This window comes from Crocuta crocuta, unplaced genomic scaffold, assembly GCF_008692635.1.
Source record: "Crocuta crocuta isolate KB4526 unplaced genomic scaffold, BGI_CrCroc_1.0 scaffold541, whole genome shotgun sequence".
Lineage (NCBI taxonomy): Eukaryota > Metazoa > Chordata > Mammalia > Carnivora > Hyaenidae > Crocuta > Crocuta crocuta.
The window spans coordinates 1,868,351-1,887,812 of NW_027531901.1; the positions used below are offsets into that span (position 1 = coordinate 1,868,351).

The window sequence follows — 19,462 nt, forward strand, 5'->3', positions numbered from 1 at the left end:
CCGAGCGAGCCGTCGAAGAGCGGCCACCAGGGTTCACCCGCACATTTCGGGGTGGGCTCAAAGGGCGGATCGACTCAGCAGGCCTGAGACGCTTCGTTAACAAGCGCCCTCGAGAGATGTGGGAGGTTTCCGGACGACGCAGCGAGACGCCCAGTGTGGGAAACCCCACTGTCACATCCCCAGGGGGGTGCTGCTGGGGGGAGGGGCGCTTGCACACCATGACATCATTTGCCCTAAACCTAGGAAGATGTGGCTTATGACCAAGAAATGTAGTAGGCAACAGGTGGAGGGAGGTGGGGCTCCCCCCGCCCCGATTTAGTAAACGTGTGTGTACATACGTGTGTGAGAGAGAGGAAGCAGCTCTTCCACGGGAGCCGCTGAGACGGGCAGTATCAGCATGCTTGTCATGCGACGGAGCTTCTAGGTGTGCCACTGTGGCTGGTTTGTGTAGATGTGTAACGCACCGCACCTGTCATGGCCACCGCACGCGGCCTCCGGGCAGGACAGCGGCCGGCGGAGGCTGCACCGTCCCTGCGCGTCCCTGCGCGTCCCTGCGCGCGCTGCACCCGACCCAGCCTTCCCGGCCTCCCTCCCCGGTTCCGGGGTCATGCCCACCTGTGTTACACCTCTCCAGACTGTTGGCCTAGTGGGGTGTTTTTCCAGAATCATCCAACCTACACAGTATTATGGCTCTACACTATAGGCACCCAATAAACATGTGAACTAAATGCTAAGAGATTACGTCAATTTTTTTTAAAATGCCTAGTTCCTTCATTTTTTCTTGATCGATGTCTTGATCTCCTCTTCAGGAAGTACACACGCAGTAATGTGTCACTTAGACCTTGTCCCTTTTTATCTCTGGCCTGGCTCTTCCTGCCCCTGTATCCAGCTGGGGCCTAAGGGAGGCCTGTTTTAAGTCTCTAGCCTCATGAATTTGAAGGAGGGTGTTTGTAATCCAGGGAACCTGTTCTAAAATGAGGTTGAAGCCTGCTGGACCCCAACACATAAGAGGGAACAGAATTCCCTGGGAGGGGCTTCCTGTTATAGGAATGACAGTGAATCCTGATTAAAATGAAAAGAAAAAAGGGGGAAACAATAATGCGTTTTTTTCTGTTTTATTCTCTTTTCATGAAAATTCACGCAGAGGTCCCAAGAAAGATTCTAAAGAGAAGCTATGACTGTGTGGATGGCGAACTGGTAAATATTTTTGCTCTCACTCCACCACTGCACACTGGCTAGGAGCGTTCCAGCCGCTTTAGCTGCTACTTTAACATTTTTCTGTGCTGTTCTTGTTGGTTAAAGGAGTCTATCTGTATGGTTATCTCGCTGCTTTTTGTTACGGTAGTGAAGGATAAACCGTAGCCCTTTAAAACCACTGTGCATGCATTAACCAAACAAGGCCGGCTCTGCTGTTATTTCTGTTATGCAAATCAAGAAAAAGTGAGGCACCAGAGCTTCAATGGAAGTTCAGTGACTGGCCATATGACCTTGGACGGACGACTGCGTAAATTGCCGGTTACAGCGTTTGGGCTTTTTAAGTTTTATTATGGAAATTTTAAATACTAAAGTGGGACAGAAAAAATGAAAAAATGACCCTGCTTCAGCAAATTAGTAACATAGAGCCAATCTTGTTTTGTCTGCTCCCCACTCCAGTTACTTTAAAGCAAATCCAGATATACCACTTTCATCTGCAGATACTTTAGCATGAATCTCTAAATCTTCAGCGTGAGAAAGAGGTTTTTCAAAACATAACCACAGTACTATTATTCTACCTAAAAACAACTTCCTTAAGGTTTGCAAAGATGCAGTTAGTAATCAGATATGCTTGACTCGTTCCTATGTCTTTGGCAGGTGGGTGGTTTGAATCGGGATGCTGATTCATACGGGGTCTACACAATTAGAGTTGACTGCTTTCTTCCTTAAGACTCTTAGGATCCTTCTCCTTTCTTTAAGCCCTTTTTAAATTATTTACTTATTGAAGAAACCAAGTTGTCTGTACAATGTCCCACATTCTGGACTTTGATGACTGTAGCGTTGTGTTGTCATTTACCATTTTTCTCTGTCCGCCATGTTTCTTTAAATTGGTAGTTCTAGCTATACATAGGAATTTAAAACTGAGACTGGCCTCTTAGCCCTAGTCTGAGGACGATATCTGAAAGAATTGTAAATCAAGTCATGCCTCCCCACCCCGTCCATCCCCCCGCCATTCCATAACTGATAAGAGACAATCAGTGTTGAGTCCCTGATAACAAACTGGGAAACCTTACCATTGATTCCCCCAAAGAAACTCTTTATTTTGTATGTATGACATATTTGGATTTCTGAGTTTGGTTTGGTTTAAATATTGTTGGCTTCCCTGGAAAATAGGACTGTTATGACCTGAGTGGCAAGCGGAAGGCTTTCCTCATGTGTGTGGAGAAGAATAGACCGGGGGCTCACCGGGACATCATGCTAATGACCAAATGGCTTGGCCAGTGCCAGTTTGAGCATACGTCGTGCATCGATCCAAACAAGATGGTAAAGTCAAAAACAAAAATGAAAAATCGTAACTTGGATCTTACAATTTTCCTTTCTTTTCTAAAAAATTGCGTTTTAACACCTGGTAAGAATCAGGACCTGCTGAGCAATGATATGTGTTTCCTGATAAAATTTTGGATACTTTTGTAATTTTAAGTGTGCGCTACCCTACCTCCCCTTCCAGTCGAGTGGGGACCTCTTGGGCCCCAGGCTTGACTATGCAGTTGAAGAGGGAAGGGGACTCCAGAAGGTGTCTGTGGCAAGACGGGCAAGGAGGCCCGAGGACAAGGCAGGAGTCTGGAGAAGGCAAGTTCCAGAGCTTTTGGAAGCAGAAAAGACCAAGGAAACCCGCTTGGGAGATCACCAGGAGGCAGGCCAGAGGGATTCCAGCAGCCTGAGTCCTGTGGGACTCCCTGGGGACCCTGGGAGAGGTGTGGAGAGGGAGCCGACAGTGCTGGGCAGAATTGCATTGTGACTTAACTAGATTATACTGAAAAAGGGGGAGAAAGGGGATGGTGGGAACTCCATTTGACCTCTTTGACTCTAGCTGAGTCATGACTTAGACCTGCCCTCATTTAGGGACAGTAGTAACATCGCAAAGCCCTTCTTAGATGCCAGGAGTCACCGCTAATGAATGTCAGGGAACAGCAGAGCATGGGGTTGTGAATGCTACGCAGACTGCCTCGGGTGGAATCCTGTCCCTTGCTAAATCTGGTTCTCACCTGAGGGTATTTGTCCCCCTCATTTGACCATAGCTGGAGCCATCTCTGGTTGTCACAACTGGAGAGTGCTACAGGCATCTAGCGGGTGCTACAATGTCCAGGACAGCCCCCACTGCAAAGAATTTTCTGGGTCCAAATGTCTGTTAGCGCTATAGTTTTAGCAACTCTGCCTGAAATTAATTGACTACTTCTCTCTGAAATGGGGGTGGTGATAGTAACTTATCTTGGAGGGCTGTAGTGACAATGGATGAGCTACTCTGTGTCAATATTCACAGAATAGTATCTGGCTTATAGCAAGTGCCCAGCAAGCTTCATTTTTATTACTATTTCAAAGGTAAAAATAGACCCCTTTATTTTCCCCAAGGATCGTACCAGAATCTTTTACATACTGCATGGTTTTTAGTCCTGTTCTTTTTATTCAAATGGCAGAAACTGCCAATGTTCTTTTCGTTTATGCTCCTCAGGGTGTTAAGTGGCCTCTTTTCCTTCCTCCTGGCAATGTTTATAAATATTTAGCAGTGTTACTGGTAAAAGTATTTTAGTGTTCTGAGTTTCGTTATTCTTAGTTTGCTTAAACTAAGGTTAATCCTTTGGCCATTTTTTTCCTTCTGTAAATTATCCATTCTATCTCCTTTGCCCTTTCTCCTACTGGGTGGTCTTTTTCTTGTTCCCTTGGTTATTTTCCTGGATATGATTCATTTACAAACTGTAGTGCACATATTTTTCTCTTACCCTGTTACTTTTGATTTCTGTTGTCCTAAATTGTATGGAAGTCTTTTAATTTTTTTGTGAGTAAACTTCTCAGTCTTTCATGTCAGTTTCTTGTTTTTTTGTGTCTTGGTTAAACCTCATGCCTTCCCAACTTAAAGAATGTTTAAATTATTTTTCTCTAATATTTGTATAGTTTAAGGTTTTCCTTTCTACTCTGGAATCTTATCTGTTTTGGACCAGTCTGAGGTAGGAAGCCTCACCTTGTGTCCAGATGGATAGTTCATTGGCTCAACATTTAGTGAATAATGTGTCCTTCCCCCACATGTCTAACACTCTGCCTTTATCGTGAAATAAATTCCCATATATAATTCATTTGGTTTCTAGAATCTGAAATAGTCCATTCATATATTTGTTTATACTTAAGCCGGTATATCCCTATTTCATTCACCATGATTTTTAAAGACATTTTGATGTTTAATAGGATCTATCTCTCCTCTCTCTCTCTCTGATCTCTCTCTTTTGTTTTTTTTTTTTTTGTTTTTGCTTATGAATATGCTTGACTGTTCTTGAGCCTGTCTGTCCTCTGTGACCCTGAGAATAATCTGGTTAATTTCCACTGAGAGCCTTTGGGATTGTGATTGCCAGGACATTGAATTGAGATTCATTGTCGCCTCTTCCCTACAGTTTTATCCTTTTCTTCATTTAGGTAATGTGTGCTATTTAGGTTTATTCCTAGGTATTGTCTTAGTTTGGGTGTGACCATGAATGGGACTCCCTTTTCCATGATGGGGTTTAAAAGATTGTTGCCAGGTAATGGGGGGAGGGGGGGCACGTTAGATCTTTGTGAGTTAATCTTGTGTCCAGTCAGCTCCCTGGCCTCTGGTTCCAGTAGTTACTTGGTTGATTATTTTGTATTTCTAGATAGTCATGATACCTGTACAAATGAGTTTTGGCTCTTTGTTTCCTATGTTTAGACTTCAACTTTTACATGCTTTATTGAAAGGGCTACAATCTCGGCTGCAAGGCGTGTGGGAACAGGATGGCCGCCATTCCCGCCTTGCTTTTCTCTCTAGGGGGCTTGACCCTGACGCGCTGCTCCATACGCTCTTGCAGCTGCCTCCATTCCCTTCCATTTCTAGCTTCGTGAGGACATTACTTTTAGAAAATAATAACATTTGTATATTGAAATAAGTTAATAATATAAAATTTGCATACACTAACCCTTTGGGGAGCTATCATTCTGTTGTTTTTTGCGGTAGAGAATCAGAAATGCCCTAATTCTGTTAAACAAGAACGAGAAGAAATTCTGTGAATTCTGAGGGCAAGTGAAAGGGAAGTGACAAGTTCATGAGCTGATACTTACCTCACACTAACCCTGCCCGAGATGTAGTTCTTTTCACATTTCTCATGTCCTCAGATTGCCTGCGAAGGGGACCGTCTCTAGCCTTTCTGATTTTACTTCCCTCCAGTTATTTTGAATATGTTATCCTATTTTACAGGAGTTACTTGGGAAAATATCATCATTTCGTGATGGACTCAATGAGATTAAGGATGACGTTGGCTGTTGCCTTGTTACTCTTATGTCCCATGGGGAGAAAGGCTTTATTAAGATGAAAGATGGTGAAAAAGTTAGCCTGGAGGACATCTTTGAAATGTTTAATAATAAAAATTGTCCAGCACTTCAAGAGAAACCAAAGATCTTTATCATCCAGGCCTGCAGAGGAGGTGAGTGGAGACTTCTTGGTGTAGTCATGTTTCTAGGAAATCATCATATGGATGACTGAGAAAAGAAAAAGAAGTTCAAAATTTCGGGGCGCCTGGGTGGCTCAGTCGGTTAAGTGTCTACTTTGGCTCAGGTCATGATCTCATGGTTTATGGGTTCGAGCCCCACGTCAGGCTCTGTGCTAACAGCTCAGAGCCTGGAGCCTGCTTCAGATTCTGTGTCTCCCTCCCACTCTGCCCCTCCCCTGCTCACACTCTGTCTTTCTCACTCTCAAAAATGAATAAATGTTAAAAAAATTTTTTTAAAAAGAAGTTAAAAATATTGATTCGTGTGTTTACAGTCAGAGGCCCCTCCGCTGCTGTGACGTTATGTCCTGGAGACTTTGGGCCGGGAGGCAGGGATAGAAGGGAAACTTACCTGGGTGGAATCGTTAACCCTGGCTGAGGAATGGTCCCAGTCCCCCACGGCGTGAGGTGGGCCAGAGAGCCTCGGATCTGAGAGAGGTGTGTGCCCTTTCCGAGGGCCATCCCACCGTCCGTGTGACACCAGGCGACCTGTGGGGCCCACATCCGACTTGTGTAGCTTCTGCGGCCATTTCTCCCTCTTGTGGAGAATCAAGCTTGTTGGGATTTGATTAAGGGCTCCTGGTATAAGGGGTGCTTTACTGTAGTTTATATTTCTGTTCTTCAAAAAACAGACAAAAGAGATAATGGTGTGGAGACAGACGATGAACCCATGGAGTCTGACGACGTTTCGGAGAAGAGGAGGCTGCCCACCTTCAGCGATTACTTCATCATCTACCCGACCCAGGCAGGTGAGACAGGGAGGGTAGGCGACAGTGACGCACACTTGCTTCCAGAAGGTTGAAGTTACTCGTAACGATTCTCAGAATCTCTCCTTTCTTAATTCTTTGTGCCTTACAAATTGGCGTCTATCAGGAGAGGTGTTTGCTAACCCCTCCCTCTCCCTGCACGCGTGTTCCCACTCTTAGAGACGGGGGGTTGGCCTCTCTAAACAGAAGAAGCAGATCGTTCTTCCAGGAGCGCACACGTCTCTGAACAGAGCGTCACGTGGTGAATGAGGTCATGGGCTCTCGTATGAAAAAGATTCTGGCCCAAAAGCCAGTTCTGCCACTTGCTGTATTTGAGACCTTCAGTATTTCTTCATCGCTAGCTATGTTCCTTTCTTCATGGGAAACGGGAATGATAGAATTCACTTATGTCACTGGGACATTACAGAAGTTGAATTCTTTAAAGCATGTGCCCATCATAATGAATGGCATAGTAAATACAAAAAAAGGAAATTCAATACGATTACTACTAATATATTGTGCTAATAATATTTTTATCATCGTTACTAATACTATTATTAATAATAAGTTCAAGCCCAAAAGAATCTTGTGTATGAGAGGGTGGACTTGAATCACTTGTGAGGGGAAACAAAAATGTAGGAGAGAAAGATTTCAGGGGTCCAGGAAGATTTTTTTTAGTTGTTTATTTATTTTAAGATTTATTTTTATTATTTAAAAAAATGTTTATTTATTTATTGGGAGAGCGAGTGAGCACATGCAAGCTGGGGAGGGAGGGAGACCCGGCTCCACACTCTCAGTGCAGAGCCTGAGATGGGGATCGATTCAGGAACCATGAGATCATGACCTGAGCCGAAACTGAGAGTTGGGTGTTTAACTGACTGAGCCACCCAGGCGCCCCAGGATATTTTTAATTTTTAAGTAATGTCTACACCCAACATGGGGCTTGAACTCACAACCCCAAGATCAGGAGTCATGCACTCTACCCGCTGAGCTAGCCAGATGCTCCCCTTTAGTTGTTTTTATCTTTATTGGTTTTTTTTTTAATGTTTATTTATTATTTTTGAGAGAGAGAGACCGAGTGGGGCAGGGGCAGGGAGAGAGGGAGACACCGAATCCGAAGCAGCTCCAGGCCCTGAGCTGTCAGCACAATAAACTTTCATAAAGTGAACGCACCCTGTAACGGGCACCCTCATCAAGAAGGAAGATGATGCCGGCATTCCGGGTAGGAAGTCCCCTTCCGGCCCCCTCTGGGCATAACCACCCAAACACTCTGCACTCCTGAGGGCAGGCAGGATCCTGCCTTCTAGCACCACAGATTAGTTTTGCCAGTCTTTGAACTTTATGTAAATGGGATCGTAAAGTAGCACAATATATAGTTTCTCTCTGTTTATTGTCTCTCTTCCCCACTAGCACATCAGCTCTGTGGAGGCAGAGAGTTTTAGTTCTTTGGTTCAATACTGAATCTCCAGCCCTTAAATATGTGTGTGTGTGTGTGTGTGTGTGTGTGTGTGTGTGTGTGTAGTGCGGCACACAGTCATAAAACTCATTCATTCAATAAAACTGGAACATTGGGTTTCTCGCCTTGACCCTGAACTGTCCCATAATAATTTTGTAGTCAGTTTATATCAAGAGCTCATTTCCTTTTATTGCTGAGTAGCAGGCCACATGTGGCCACCACAGTCTATTTATTCGTTCAGTCACCTGTTGGGTTGTTTCCAGTCTTTGACTGTTTCAAATAAAGCTGCTCTGAACTTTTGTGTGCCCATCTCTGTGACGCCACATGCTTTCATCTCTCTGATAAACAGCCAGGACTGAAATCTTACGTCTAACTCTAGTGGGGAAGGTTTTCACATCTTACCACTAAGTATGGTTTCATTTTAAGTGGTTGCCCTTAGTTTCCTTTGCTGGCAATTCTTCACTCACATTTTATCTTGGATTCCATATATATATGGAATATAGATTCCATATATGGAATATGGAAACTACTCCAAATATATATATATATATGTGTGTACTTTATACTTTAATACTCTACTTTAATACTCTTTTCAAGTCAACATGAAGGAGTCCCTGGGTGGCTCAGTCAGTTAAGGGTCCAACTTCGGCTCAGGTCACGATCTCACGGTTTGTGAGTTCAGGCCCCACGTTGGGCTCTGTGCTGACAGCTCAGAACCTAGAGCCTGCTTTGGATTCTGTGTGTGTGTCTCTCTCTGCCCCTCTCCCACTCACTCTCTCTCTGTCTCTCTCAAAAATAAACAAACAGTAAAAAAAGAATACTTAGTATAATATAACAGTAATAAAAATTAAAAACAATAATAAAAAAAAGGATAGAATAGAGAATGTAGAGGCAGAACCAGCTATGTGGGCCAACTAGGCACGTGACGAGCCATCGCCAGTTAGTGTTGAAAGAATGGGCCGTCCAGTAAATACTGCTGGGAAACCTGGCATCTCCGTGGGAGAAAACGAAAAAATTATTTCTTGGCATAGGGTTCGTTGCATCTCTAAGCATGTGAAATGTCCAGTAAATCTGTAGTAATGCTCCTTTTATCTATAATATTTGTGTTTTCCTTCTTTTTTTTCTTGATCATTCTTACCAGTGGTTTCATAAAGAACCTATTTTTAGGGGCATCTGGGTGGTTCAGTCAGTTAAGCATCTGGCTTTGGCTCTGGTCATGATCTCGCAATTCACAGGTTTGAGCCCCGCATTGGGCTCTGTGCTGACAGCTCAGAGCCTGGAGCCTGTCTTCGGATTCTGTGTCTCCCTCTCTCTCTGACCCTCCCCTGCTCATGCTGTCTCTCTCTCTCTCAGAAATGAAGAAAACATTTAAAAAAAAAAAAAAGAACCTATTTTTAGGGGCACCTGGCTTAGCATCTGGTTAAGCATCTGACTTCAGTTCGGGTCATGATCTCACCATCTGTGAGTTCGAGCCCCGTGTCAGACTCTGTGCCGACAGCTCAGAGCCTGAGTGGGATTCTCACTCCTTCCCTCTCTCTGCCCCTTGTGGGATTTTCTCGCTCACTCTCTCTCTTTGCCGTTGCTCACTTACGCCCCCCTCTCTCTCAAAAAAAAAAAAACCCCCACCAAAAATAGTTTTAGTTTTGTTCATTCTCTCGAGTATAGGTTTTTTATTTCATTAATTTTGACTCTTATTTCCATTTTTCATCATTTGTTGGGGGGGTACTTATTCTGCTTTTCTTTTCCCAACTATTTCAGTTAGATACTTGGCTTATTATTTTCTATATTTTCAAAAATATAAGCATTTAGACTTCTCCAGGAACTTGAGGGTGTTATGCTGAATGAAATAAGTCAGGCAGAGAAGGACAGATACCATATGTTTGCACGTATAGGAGGATTAGGAGGAACTTAACGGAGGACCGTGGGGGAGAATAAAGGGGGAAATAGGGGGGAGAAGGAGGGAGGCAAACCATGAGAGACTTTTGAATGCCGAGAACAAACTGAGGGCTGATGGGGAGGGGAAGGGGGGGGATGGGCAAGGAGGAGGGCACTTGTGGGGATGGGCACTTGTGGGGATGAGCACTGGGTGTCATATGGAAACCAATTTGACAATAAACTATTAAAAAATAAAGTTAAAAAATATATAAGCATTAAAAATTTTTTTTTTAACTTTTATTAATTTTTGAGAGACAGAGCAAGAGCAGAGGAGGTGCAGAGAGAGAGAGAGAGAGACACAGATCCAAAACAGATTCCAGGCTCTGAGCTGTCAGCACAGAGCCTGATATGGGGCTCAAACTCACAAATGGTAAGATCATGACCTGAGTGGAAGTCAAACGCTTAACCGACTGAGTCACCCAGGAGCTCCCTGGTATATAAGCATCTTCAAATAATCCCCTCTGAGTACTGCTTTCACTGTATCCCTCACATTTTAACATGTAGCTTTTTTTTTTTTTTTTAATGTTTTATTTATTTCCAGGAGAGAGAGACAGTGTGAGCAGGGGNCAAACTGTGAGATCATGACCCAAGCCTAACTCCAAAGTCAGGGACTTAACTGACTGAGCCACGCAGGTGGCCCAGCTATTAAGATATTAATCCTGAGCTTGGAACTAACTACTTTAGTGAATGGAGCTCTTAGGTACTTCTCTTGGCCTAGGAGTGCTGTGTGACAATTCCTGGGACACTGAGGGCACCACGCACCTAGACAGTTTGGGATCTTCTGCACGTGTATATACATGGGACGGGATGACTGACTGTCCCACTTTGCCCGAGAGGGACAGGTTTCCTGGGATACTCCACTTCTCAGTGCTAACACCAGGAAAGTGGGTGAATGGGTGTGTCAAGCACTCAAATCTGGGCGCTCCTTTGAAATTGCTTAGTGGGGAGAATGGGTGACAGGAAATCTGAAAGCCACTGGGAGTGATATGTTCATACTGCAGAATGTTCACCCTGTAGGTTGTTCAGACTGTAGGATGTCCCCCTATAGGATGTCCACACCTTTGTATGTCCACACTACTGAATGTTCACACTGCAGGATATCCAAACTATAATATGTTCACACTGTAGAATGTCTACTGTAGATTGTCCACACTATCAAATGTCCATACTGTAGTGGGTTCACACTATAGAATGTCTACTGTAGTAGGTTCACACTATTGAATGTTCACACTGTAGAATGTTCACACTGTAGTAGGTTCACAGTGTAAAAGGTTCACACTGTAGAATGCCCACACTGTAGAATGCCCACACTGTAGAATGTCCACACCGTGGTATATTCACACTATCAAATGTTCACACTGTAGGATGTTCACGCTATAGAATGTCTACCTGTAACAGATTCACACTGTCGAATATTCACACTGTCGAATATTCACACTGTCGAATGTTTAGGCGCCCCTAAAAAATGCAGTTTCAGTCTGCTAAATTGATTTCTTGGCTGACAATTGGGCCCCAGCCTGCAGTTTGAAGAACACTGGATGGATGGATTGTCAAACATTGTGATGTAACTCAAATTTGCTCTAAGAGGGGCAATACCGAAATTCCTGTATAGTTCCCACACTAAACGGATGTGTTCTGTGGATTTGTTTACAACTTTATGGAGCTATAGTTGAAGTAAGAGCTGTAATATCCCATGTATATCATTTGAACAGAAAGAAGTATACATTCATGACACCATCACCATGATCAAGCAAATATTTCTGTCACCTCAAAAAGTTTCCTCATGTTATAATCTATGCCTGCCTCGCTCCCCATCCCTGGGTCACTAGTTGTGTTTTCTGTTACCACAGATTAGAGTATATCTTCTGGAATTGTATATAACTGGAATTTTATAGCATGTAAGTTTCCTCTCTCCTCCCCTCCTTCCCTCCCTCCCTTTCTTCCTGTCTTCTTCCACTCAGCATAATGATTTTATGACTTATCCATGTTGTTTTGTATGTCAGTAGTTCATTCCTTTTGATTTCTGAGTAGTTGTGTGAACATAACACAATGTTAACACAAGGTGCTCAGCCATTCACTTGTTATTGAACAATTTAAGTTGTTTCTAGGTTTTGGTTATTACAAATAAAGCTGCTGTGACCACACGTGAATAAGTCTTTGGGCATACGTTTTTGTTTTCCTTGGGTAAATGCGAAGAAGTGGAATGTTTGGTTCACATAGTAGCTATGTTTGACTTCTAAAGAAAGTGCCAAGTTGAAAATTCTTTTTCAAAGTGGTTGTATCATTTACATTCCCACCAGCAGTGTGTGAGAGTTCCAGTTGCTCCATATCCTCATTATCAGTTGATTTGATCTGTTTTTAAATTTTAGACAGTCTGATGGGTGTAGAATAGTATCGCCTTGTTGTTTTAATTTGCAATTCTTGGACACCTAGTGATTATCTTTTCCTGTACATGTTGCCCATTCATATATCTTCTGCTAAATGTCTGTTCATGTCTGTTGCCCAATTTTTTATCGAGTTGTTGGTTTTCTTAGGAAGTTGTAAGAATTATTTATATATTCTGGATACAAGTTCTTTACCTGGTATGTATTGCAATATTTCTCCCAACCTGTGGCTTGCTTTTCATTTTCTTAATAACATGTTTCAAAAACCAAAAGGTTTTAATTTTGATGAAGTTCAGTTTAGCAGCTTTTGCTTTTGCAGTTTATGCCTTTTGTGTTCTAAGAAACCTTTGCCTACATTGAGATTGCAAAGATGTATACATGGGCTTTTTTCTGTTCCAACCTAGATTTATTATCAGAGGGTACGATTTTGATATTCCCATCAAATTTCCACACTAAAAACAGACATGTCTCATGTTTTTTAATCTGCTAATAAAAATAACTCCACTAAATTTTTTTGAGGACCCCAGAATAAATTCTATATGGTTGTATTTGGTGGATACTTAGTGTAATATCCTGTAGCAAAAGTCAGAAATAAAAAAAAAAAATAGAGGGGGTACCTGGGAGGCTCAGTTGGCTAGTCATCTGACTCTTGATTTCGGCTCAGGTCACGAACTCATGGTTCATGGGTTTGAGCCCCGCATTGGGCTCTGTGCAGACAGTGCGAGCTTGCTTAAGATTCTCTCTCCCTCTCTCTCTCTCTTTGCCCTCTTCAAATATAAATAAACATTAAAAAATAGAGAAAGAAGGGATAAATGAAGGACATATGGCAAAATGAAAACTGTTGAATCTGGGGGATGATCCTATGGGAGTTTGTTAAACTTTGCCTTCTTTTGTGTATATTTGAAAAGTTTTAGTTTAAAAATTCATATTAGAGAATTGCCCTCTTGAGGAGTTACATGCTTTTGGTCACAGGAGTCCCCTGGGAGGCTCAGTGCTTCTTCTTTTTGTGTCTGTGTCTCTTATGGCCCCAGGCACTCCTATTAATACAAGAATGCTTCTGTATTCTCAGTTCAAAGCCATTTTCTAGGTTTAATTATGGGTAAAAGAAAAACTTCAGTGCAAAGGGAGGAGGAAAACAGACGAAATATTTTCACTTTGTAGATCATGTCGCCTTACGGCACCCTCGCACCGGCTCGGTGATGATTGAAGCAATGGCTGAGGTCTTTAAACAGCACGGAAATAAGTGCCACATCGCTGACTTTTTCACCAAAGTAAGTAAATTCTAAGTGAGCACATGCTCCATTCATGCACTTGCTTGGACCGTTTTCATGAGATTGACTTTAGCCATGAAAATACGACAGATACTGAAAAGCTGCTTGGAAGTGACGGGCTGATCATGAGTTACAATGACTGGCATTCAGAAAACGTGCTTGGGCCAGCTGCTGAGGGAAACAGAGTGATACCTTCCGTGCATTGCTAATAGGAGTGTATTGGATATTAGCTGACCTTTAAAGACCCTGTGTGCTCTGCAGCCCCCCAGGGCAGTCAGCTTGGCCTGACTCAGCTCCCCTAGAGAAGGCAAAGCCTTCGGACTTCTGTAAGGACAGACTCTAGCTCACATCCGTCTCCCCAGCTTGTCGCCCGTGGTAGAGATTCACTGATTGAACGCGTGCCCAATAACAGGAGTCGATTTCTACACGAGCCCCAGTTTGGAGAATGGCCCAGGTATTGTAGCTTATCATATCAGGGCTGAGGAGTAATTTTCTTCTCAGTCGGAGAGTTTTATGCCCACAGAGAGCCAATTAGAAAAGATCATAGAAGTAGCAGCGGTGCTGACGTCGACTGCGTGGCTCGCTCCACGCCACTTACTGTTCTCTGTGCTTCCCAGGTACGAATCTAGTTATTCCTTCCAACGCCCCTCAGGTGCCTGCTGGGATTCGCATCCCCTGTGACAGGTGGGGGCCAGACGGTGGCCGAGCTGCCACCCCAGGCTCATCACAGTGCTTCTAGAGTTGATGCCCTAGTCACAATTACATACTAACTCCTCCCCACCTCCCCAAGGTATGGTAACCATTTCTGTTTCCTTAAGACACAAAGATTTAACGTTAATATTCTACATAGGATGCTTCATAGCCCTTAAACCTCCTTTTTACTTCATTTGAGGTTAGAGCTTTGGTGGGGGGTTTGTGAAAGGGAGGGACCACAGACAGTTTTGACACTCATTCAAGCCACATTCCTGAGTATCTTCTATTGTGCAATTTCTCTAAGAAAATAGTTTGTCAGCTTCTTAGGAATATGTTATAAGAAAGACAGATTTAACCAACGGTAAGTGGAAATCTACAGTAGCTAAGACTAGCTGTATTTTTAAAGCGCCCTTCATTTTTAAAGCGCCTGCCGAGGAGGCACTGGCAAAGAAAAAAAATCCAGAAATGGGCACGACGGGGCCTTAGCGTTAAAGACCCTCATGGCCTCGTGACATGGCAGGTGGTTGAGATGCTCACGACCAACCTTGATTATAGGGCTGCGATGTGCTTTGGACATAACATAACCCAACCCTTTTACTTTACGTCGTGTTACCAATTGCCCAGAAAGGGTTAATACCTTGCCTACGAATCCCCAGGGACAAGATGAGCCCAAACCCAGGTCTGTGGACCCCGGAGAGCTGCATTCCAGGCACGCGGTGCGATGTCCTTCCCCACTGTCATTTGCGCACCTCTTTCCGAAATGCAGACTTCTGCCATTCCACACTGTAGGGCCGACTAAAAGGCTTTCGCTCAGGGCCTTTGAACAGCTTGTGCTTTTACTCTTCCAGGTGAATAACAAAGTGGTGCACACTGAATTTCATCTACACGAGGAACCCATAAAAGTATCGCTTGTCATGGAATCGACTTTAACTAAATCGGTGTACTTTTGACATCGGGAGGACGAAAAGCGAAGGGCGGCTTCATAACCGACAGTGTAAAGAGCGGAGGGCGTTTGTAGCGTAGTTGTAATGGTTCTCATTCGGTGTCATTTCTGTCATCACTCAGATTTCTCCAACTTGTTTTGCATATAGATGGTATTTTTCCAAGATCGGACCATGTTTATTTGACACTTGTAAATAATTCGACTTGTTTTAAAAGATCACTGTTTTTTGAAAATGATGTTTCCTGAGCAGTTAAGCAAAACATGGAAACCCAGCTTGATTTGTGGACCACTTTTAGGATGTGCTTCCCTTACTGATTACACTCCACCCTCTCCCCTTTTGGTGCTGGTGTTCACCCCCGTTTTCTTGGCTACGTCTTCAAGAACTGTCTTTACGTCGTCGGGTCGTGTTTCACCTGATTTCTCCCATGTTGTTGTCTGCCACCAAACTCGGCTCCTTGACCCCATAAGCCATTTTCGAGTCTGACCCAGGCGTCTTCGTTTGTACTTTGTGCCTCTGACGCCTCGTGTTTCCGCCTTCCACCCATTCCCCAGCCTCTCCCTTGCTGCGCGGTCCCTCAGAACTGCTGTCTTCTCTGCCTGGAATGCTCTGTTCCGCTCCAGTCCTTACTGGCCCTCAGGGTCTGGTGCAGGCTTCGCACAGGAGCGCTCTCTGCCAGGCCCTCCTGCTCGGTCAGCCCTTCCTGAGCACTCTCAGACCCTGTGCTTTCCTTCTGCAGCCCTCAGCACTGCTGTACTTACAGGACTGTGTCGCGGCCATTGATCTCTCTCCTGTTCATTCAGTCATAAGCTCCCAGAGGCAGAGGCTGTGCGTCTCATTCCCTGCTGTAGCCCAGCTTCCATCCGGGCCTTAAGGCCTAGAGAAGCGCTGTGATGAATGCTTCCCGAATGACTAAGCTTCTGTCGTTTCATTGTTTTGTCCACTTGTCAGACCTCACCTCATTACCTCTGTGCATCTGGCCACCTTCTAGTCATGCGCACCTGCCTGGGTGTCCTGCGGCTTCTGTAGCTCAGTAAGTCCGAAGTCAACCTACATTTCCCTTAAATGTCTTCACAAAACTCATCCCATTGTTAATAATCCTCTGACCCCCCCCCACTGCCTGCCGAATATACTCAGATTCCCGTAGGAGAATATTCCAAGTCCTTCTCTGCCAGGCCTTAACCTACACTCCTTGTGTACCGCCTGTTTGTCCTGGGTCTTGGCCACGCGGAGGGATCTGCCCTCCCCTCAAGAACCCTGTCTCTCAGGATCAGGCTTGTGGATTAATGAATGTTGAATGAATCCTCTTGGCTTTATCATCATACTTCATTCTCTCCCTTCTGCCTGAAACGTCCTTCGTCCCATTGTAGGCCTCCTCGATCCCTCGCATTCTTAAGGGTGCGACTCGGGTCCCATCCCCCCAGAAGGAAAACTGTACGCAGACCAGTGTTTTTCGAGTGAACAAACTCTGGGCTGAAGATGACCTTTCATTGTGATTGTGTTTGAACTTTCCGTGTGACCTTGGACTATGCTAAACCCTGGTTCCCGTATCATAAAAGGAGGTTTGGCTCGGCCGAGAACTCAGTCAGTCCCTGGACTTCGTGAACTTTGGCTTCTCCGTAAGCTGTTCATGAATACGCTGCTGGTGGGGCCGTTCCTGATCCCGCAGGGTCAAGCCGGCAGCTGCATAAGACCGTTGGGCCTGTGTGAGGATGCAGGTGTTTGGGAAAGATGCCCTGAAGATTGAGGCTCATGACGACTGAAGCAACCAGGAATCTCCAGGCCCGTCTCCATTTCAGTGGACAACTGTGTCCTTTTTTAGTTAATGTGATTTTTTTCAAGTCTCTGTATGTATGATTTGATTTTTAAAAACTTTGAGTTTTGGTATTTGATATGTAATTTTGCATAAAATTAATAGGGCATTAAAATGTCACCTTGGTTCATAAAATAGGAACATCAGGCGAGCCTTCCCTGTTCATTTGCGCCCTGTGCGGTCCGAGGACTCCAGGCCCAGGGGCTCATTCATTTTGGAGGACGGCAGCGGCAATAGCTCGTTTCCTGAGAGAGGTTAAGTGACTCGTCCAGAGGCCCAGGTAGCATGTGGCAGGCAGTGCTGGGTTCCAGTGCATGAAGTTATACAAGGCAAAAAGTGCCTAGTGAGCGAGAAAAGTTGTAAGACAGAATCCTTCCAACAAACAGAAAGGACCGTACCGGTTAACTACGGGGATGCAAGAGCGTTGGGACAAAGGTAGGAACGGGTATTTTGATTGCTCAGGCCACGGCAGGGGAGACTTCTGGACAGGACTGCGGCACGGCTGGGTACGAGACACACAGGTGAAGGAGAAGCAAGGAGGAAGTCTGGTTAGAGAGGGAGGTGGGAAGGTGCCCAAGATGAACTTGAAGCCCGGGACCAGCTGTCTGTAAATCAGAACATGGACTCCTCTAGCCATCCGGTGCCACGTGAAGTGTATCCACCCAAAATGACAGTCCCTAGCACAATTTTGCCAAGGTTTTAACTTTTTAAATATGAACCCCCAAGATCAAAAGTTTGCCAAACGAAGGCTCTGAGATTTTTATTTAAAAGGCACAGGGGGATGGGGAGAGGGGCGCCTGGGGGGGGCTCAGTCAGTTAAGCATCCGACTTCAGCTCCGGTCATGATCTCACGGCTCGTGGGTTTTAGCCCGTGACGGGCTCTGTGCTGANGCCTTCCTCACCTCCGGACTTGTGTTGACTCATGTCCTCAGCAAGGACTTTCACCATGCACACTCGTTCTCAAGAGCAAAGTTGTTTTGTAAGAAAAATACTGTTTTGTGGAGAAACACCCAAACACAATTACAGTGTCCTGGCGTCCTTGTAGCAAAGAAGTCCTTCCGGGACCCCAGGGTGCATACAGTAGGCGCCGCTAAGGTGGCTTGGACGTGTGCGGAAGGCCCTCCAGAGAAGTCAGGCAGTGCAGGCACAGAAACTGCCCCTAAAAGCCGCCTGTTCCATTTTCCAATAGCTATTTTTGCTTTGAGAGCCAAAATGTCTCCAGATATTTTCAGCAGTTTCTAAGGAGGCTTAAAGCCACGCGTCAGTTTTCTTCTTTCCTTCTCTATCAGCGGCAATGGGGTTTTGCTCCGTTTCAGTGTAAAAGAACCTGTGTTCCACAGGAAATGTCAAAAACACTAAAAATGAGAGGGAAAAAAGTCACCCAGGTTCCCTTCTAGTATATTAGTGGTTCTCATGCCGGCTGCACATTACAGTGATCACGGAGGCACTTTTAAGAATGAGATTTTTGCGGCACCGGGTGGCTCCTCAGCTACCTCGGGGTTCACGGCGGGAGCCCGCATGGGGCTCTGTGCTGACAGCTGCGGGCCTGGAGCTGCTTCGGGTTCCTCTCCCTCTCTCTGCCCCCTCACCCCCCACTCAGTTTCTGTCTCAAAAATAAACATTAAAAAAATTTTTTTAATGAGATTTTTAAAGTCTTGGCAATGTAACATACAACATGGGGACTAGAGTTTATACCGTATTGCGCACTTCACCGTTGCTGAGACGGTAAACGTTCTCATCACAAGAAAAACACTTTAACTGGAGGGTGACAGACTAACAGATTTATTGCGGTGATCATTTCACAGTACATACAAATATGTCTTATGACAATGCTTCGATTTAAAAAATCAGATTTTGGAAGTGCCTGGGTAGCTTAGCCAGTTGAACCTTGGACTCGGCCCAGGTCCCCGCGGGGAGCTAGGGCGCGGGGTCAGGGCCTCGGCTGCCAGCAGGGCTGCTCGGCGCCTGCCCTCTCTGCCCCGCCCGCCGCTCGTCTGCGCATGCGCTCTGGAAAAATACGGTAATCTATACTTTTCTCGTATTTTAAAAATCTCCTTGGGCTTATGTTTAAAAGCTCTCCTCGTGATTCACAAGTGCAGCAAAGACGGAAACCTAATACGCAATTTAACAGCTTGGATATCTCTCTACCATCTTTCAATGTGCAGGGCTTCAATTTTTTTTAATTTTAGTTTAGTTGACACAGGCTTCAATTTTTTTCAAAATACTCTCCCCCATCCCGCAGTTCTTCAGTGGCTGCACAGTACTATAGGAACGGGATGAATTTTTAGTCACTAACCTATCGACAGATTCCACTCCCTTTTCCTCTAGGGAAAAAACCTGCCATCCGGGTACAGCCTTTACCTCTGAAGTTTTTCAGGAGAATTTCCTGTACGTGAACTTTGAACACCTGACCTGCGTCCTGACGGACCGCGCTATTTCTCCGGCTTCGGCGGCCACGCCGCGCTCAACATGGCCCCGACGTCAG

The 19,462-nt window shown here is 44.8% G+C and overlaps 1 protein-coding gene across 1 annotated transcript; it reads left to right on the plus strand.

Annotated features, from left to right (window-relative positions):
- The first annotated feature begins 1,146 nt into the window (after positions 1–1,146).
- On the plus strand, positions 1,147–17,118 carry LOC144239828 (caspase-14-like). The gene is made up of 6 exons (XM_077773993.1): positions 1,147–1,197; positions 2,368–2,517; positions 5,450–5,675; positions 6,371–6,487; positions 13,421–13,530; positions 15,072–17,118. The coding sequence occupies exons 2-6, from the start codon at positions 2,407–2,409 to the stop codon at positions 15,171–15,173; spliced, it is 666 nt and encodes a 221-aa protein (XP_077630119.1). The 5' UTR covers positions 1,147–1,197; positions 2,368–2,406; the 3' UTR covers positions 15,174–17,118.
- Positions 17,119–19,462: the final 2,344 nt, after the last annotated feature.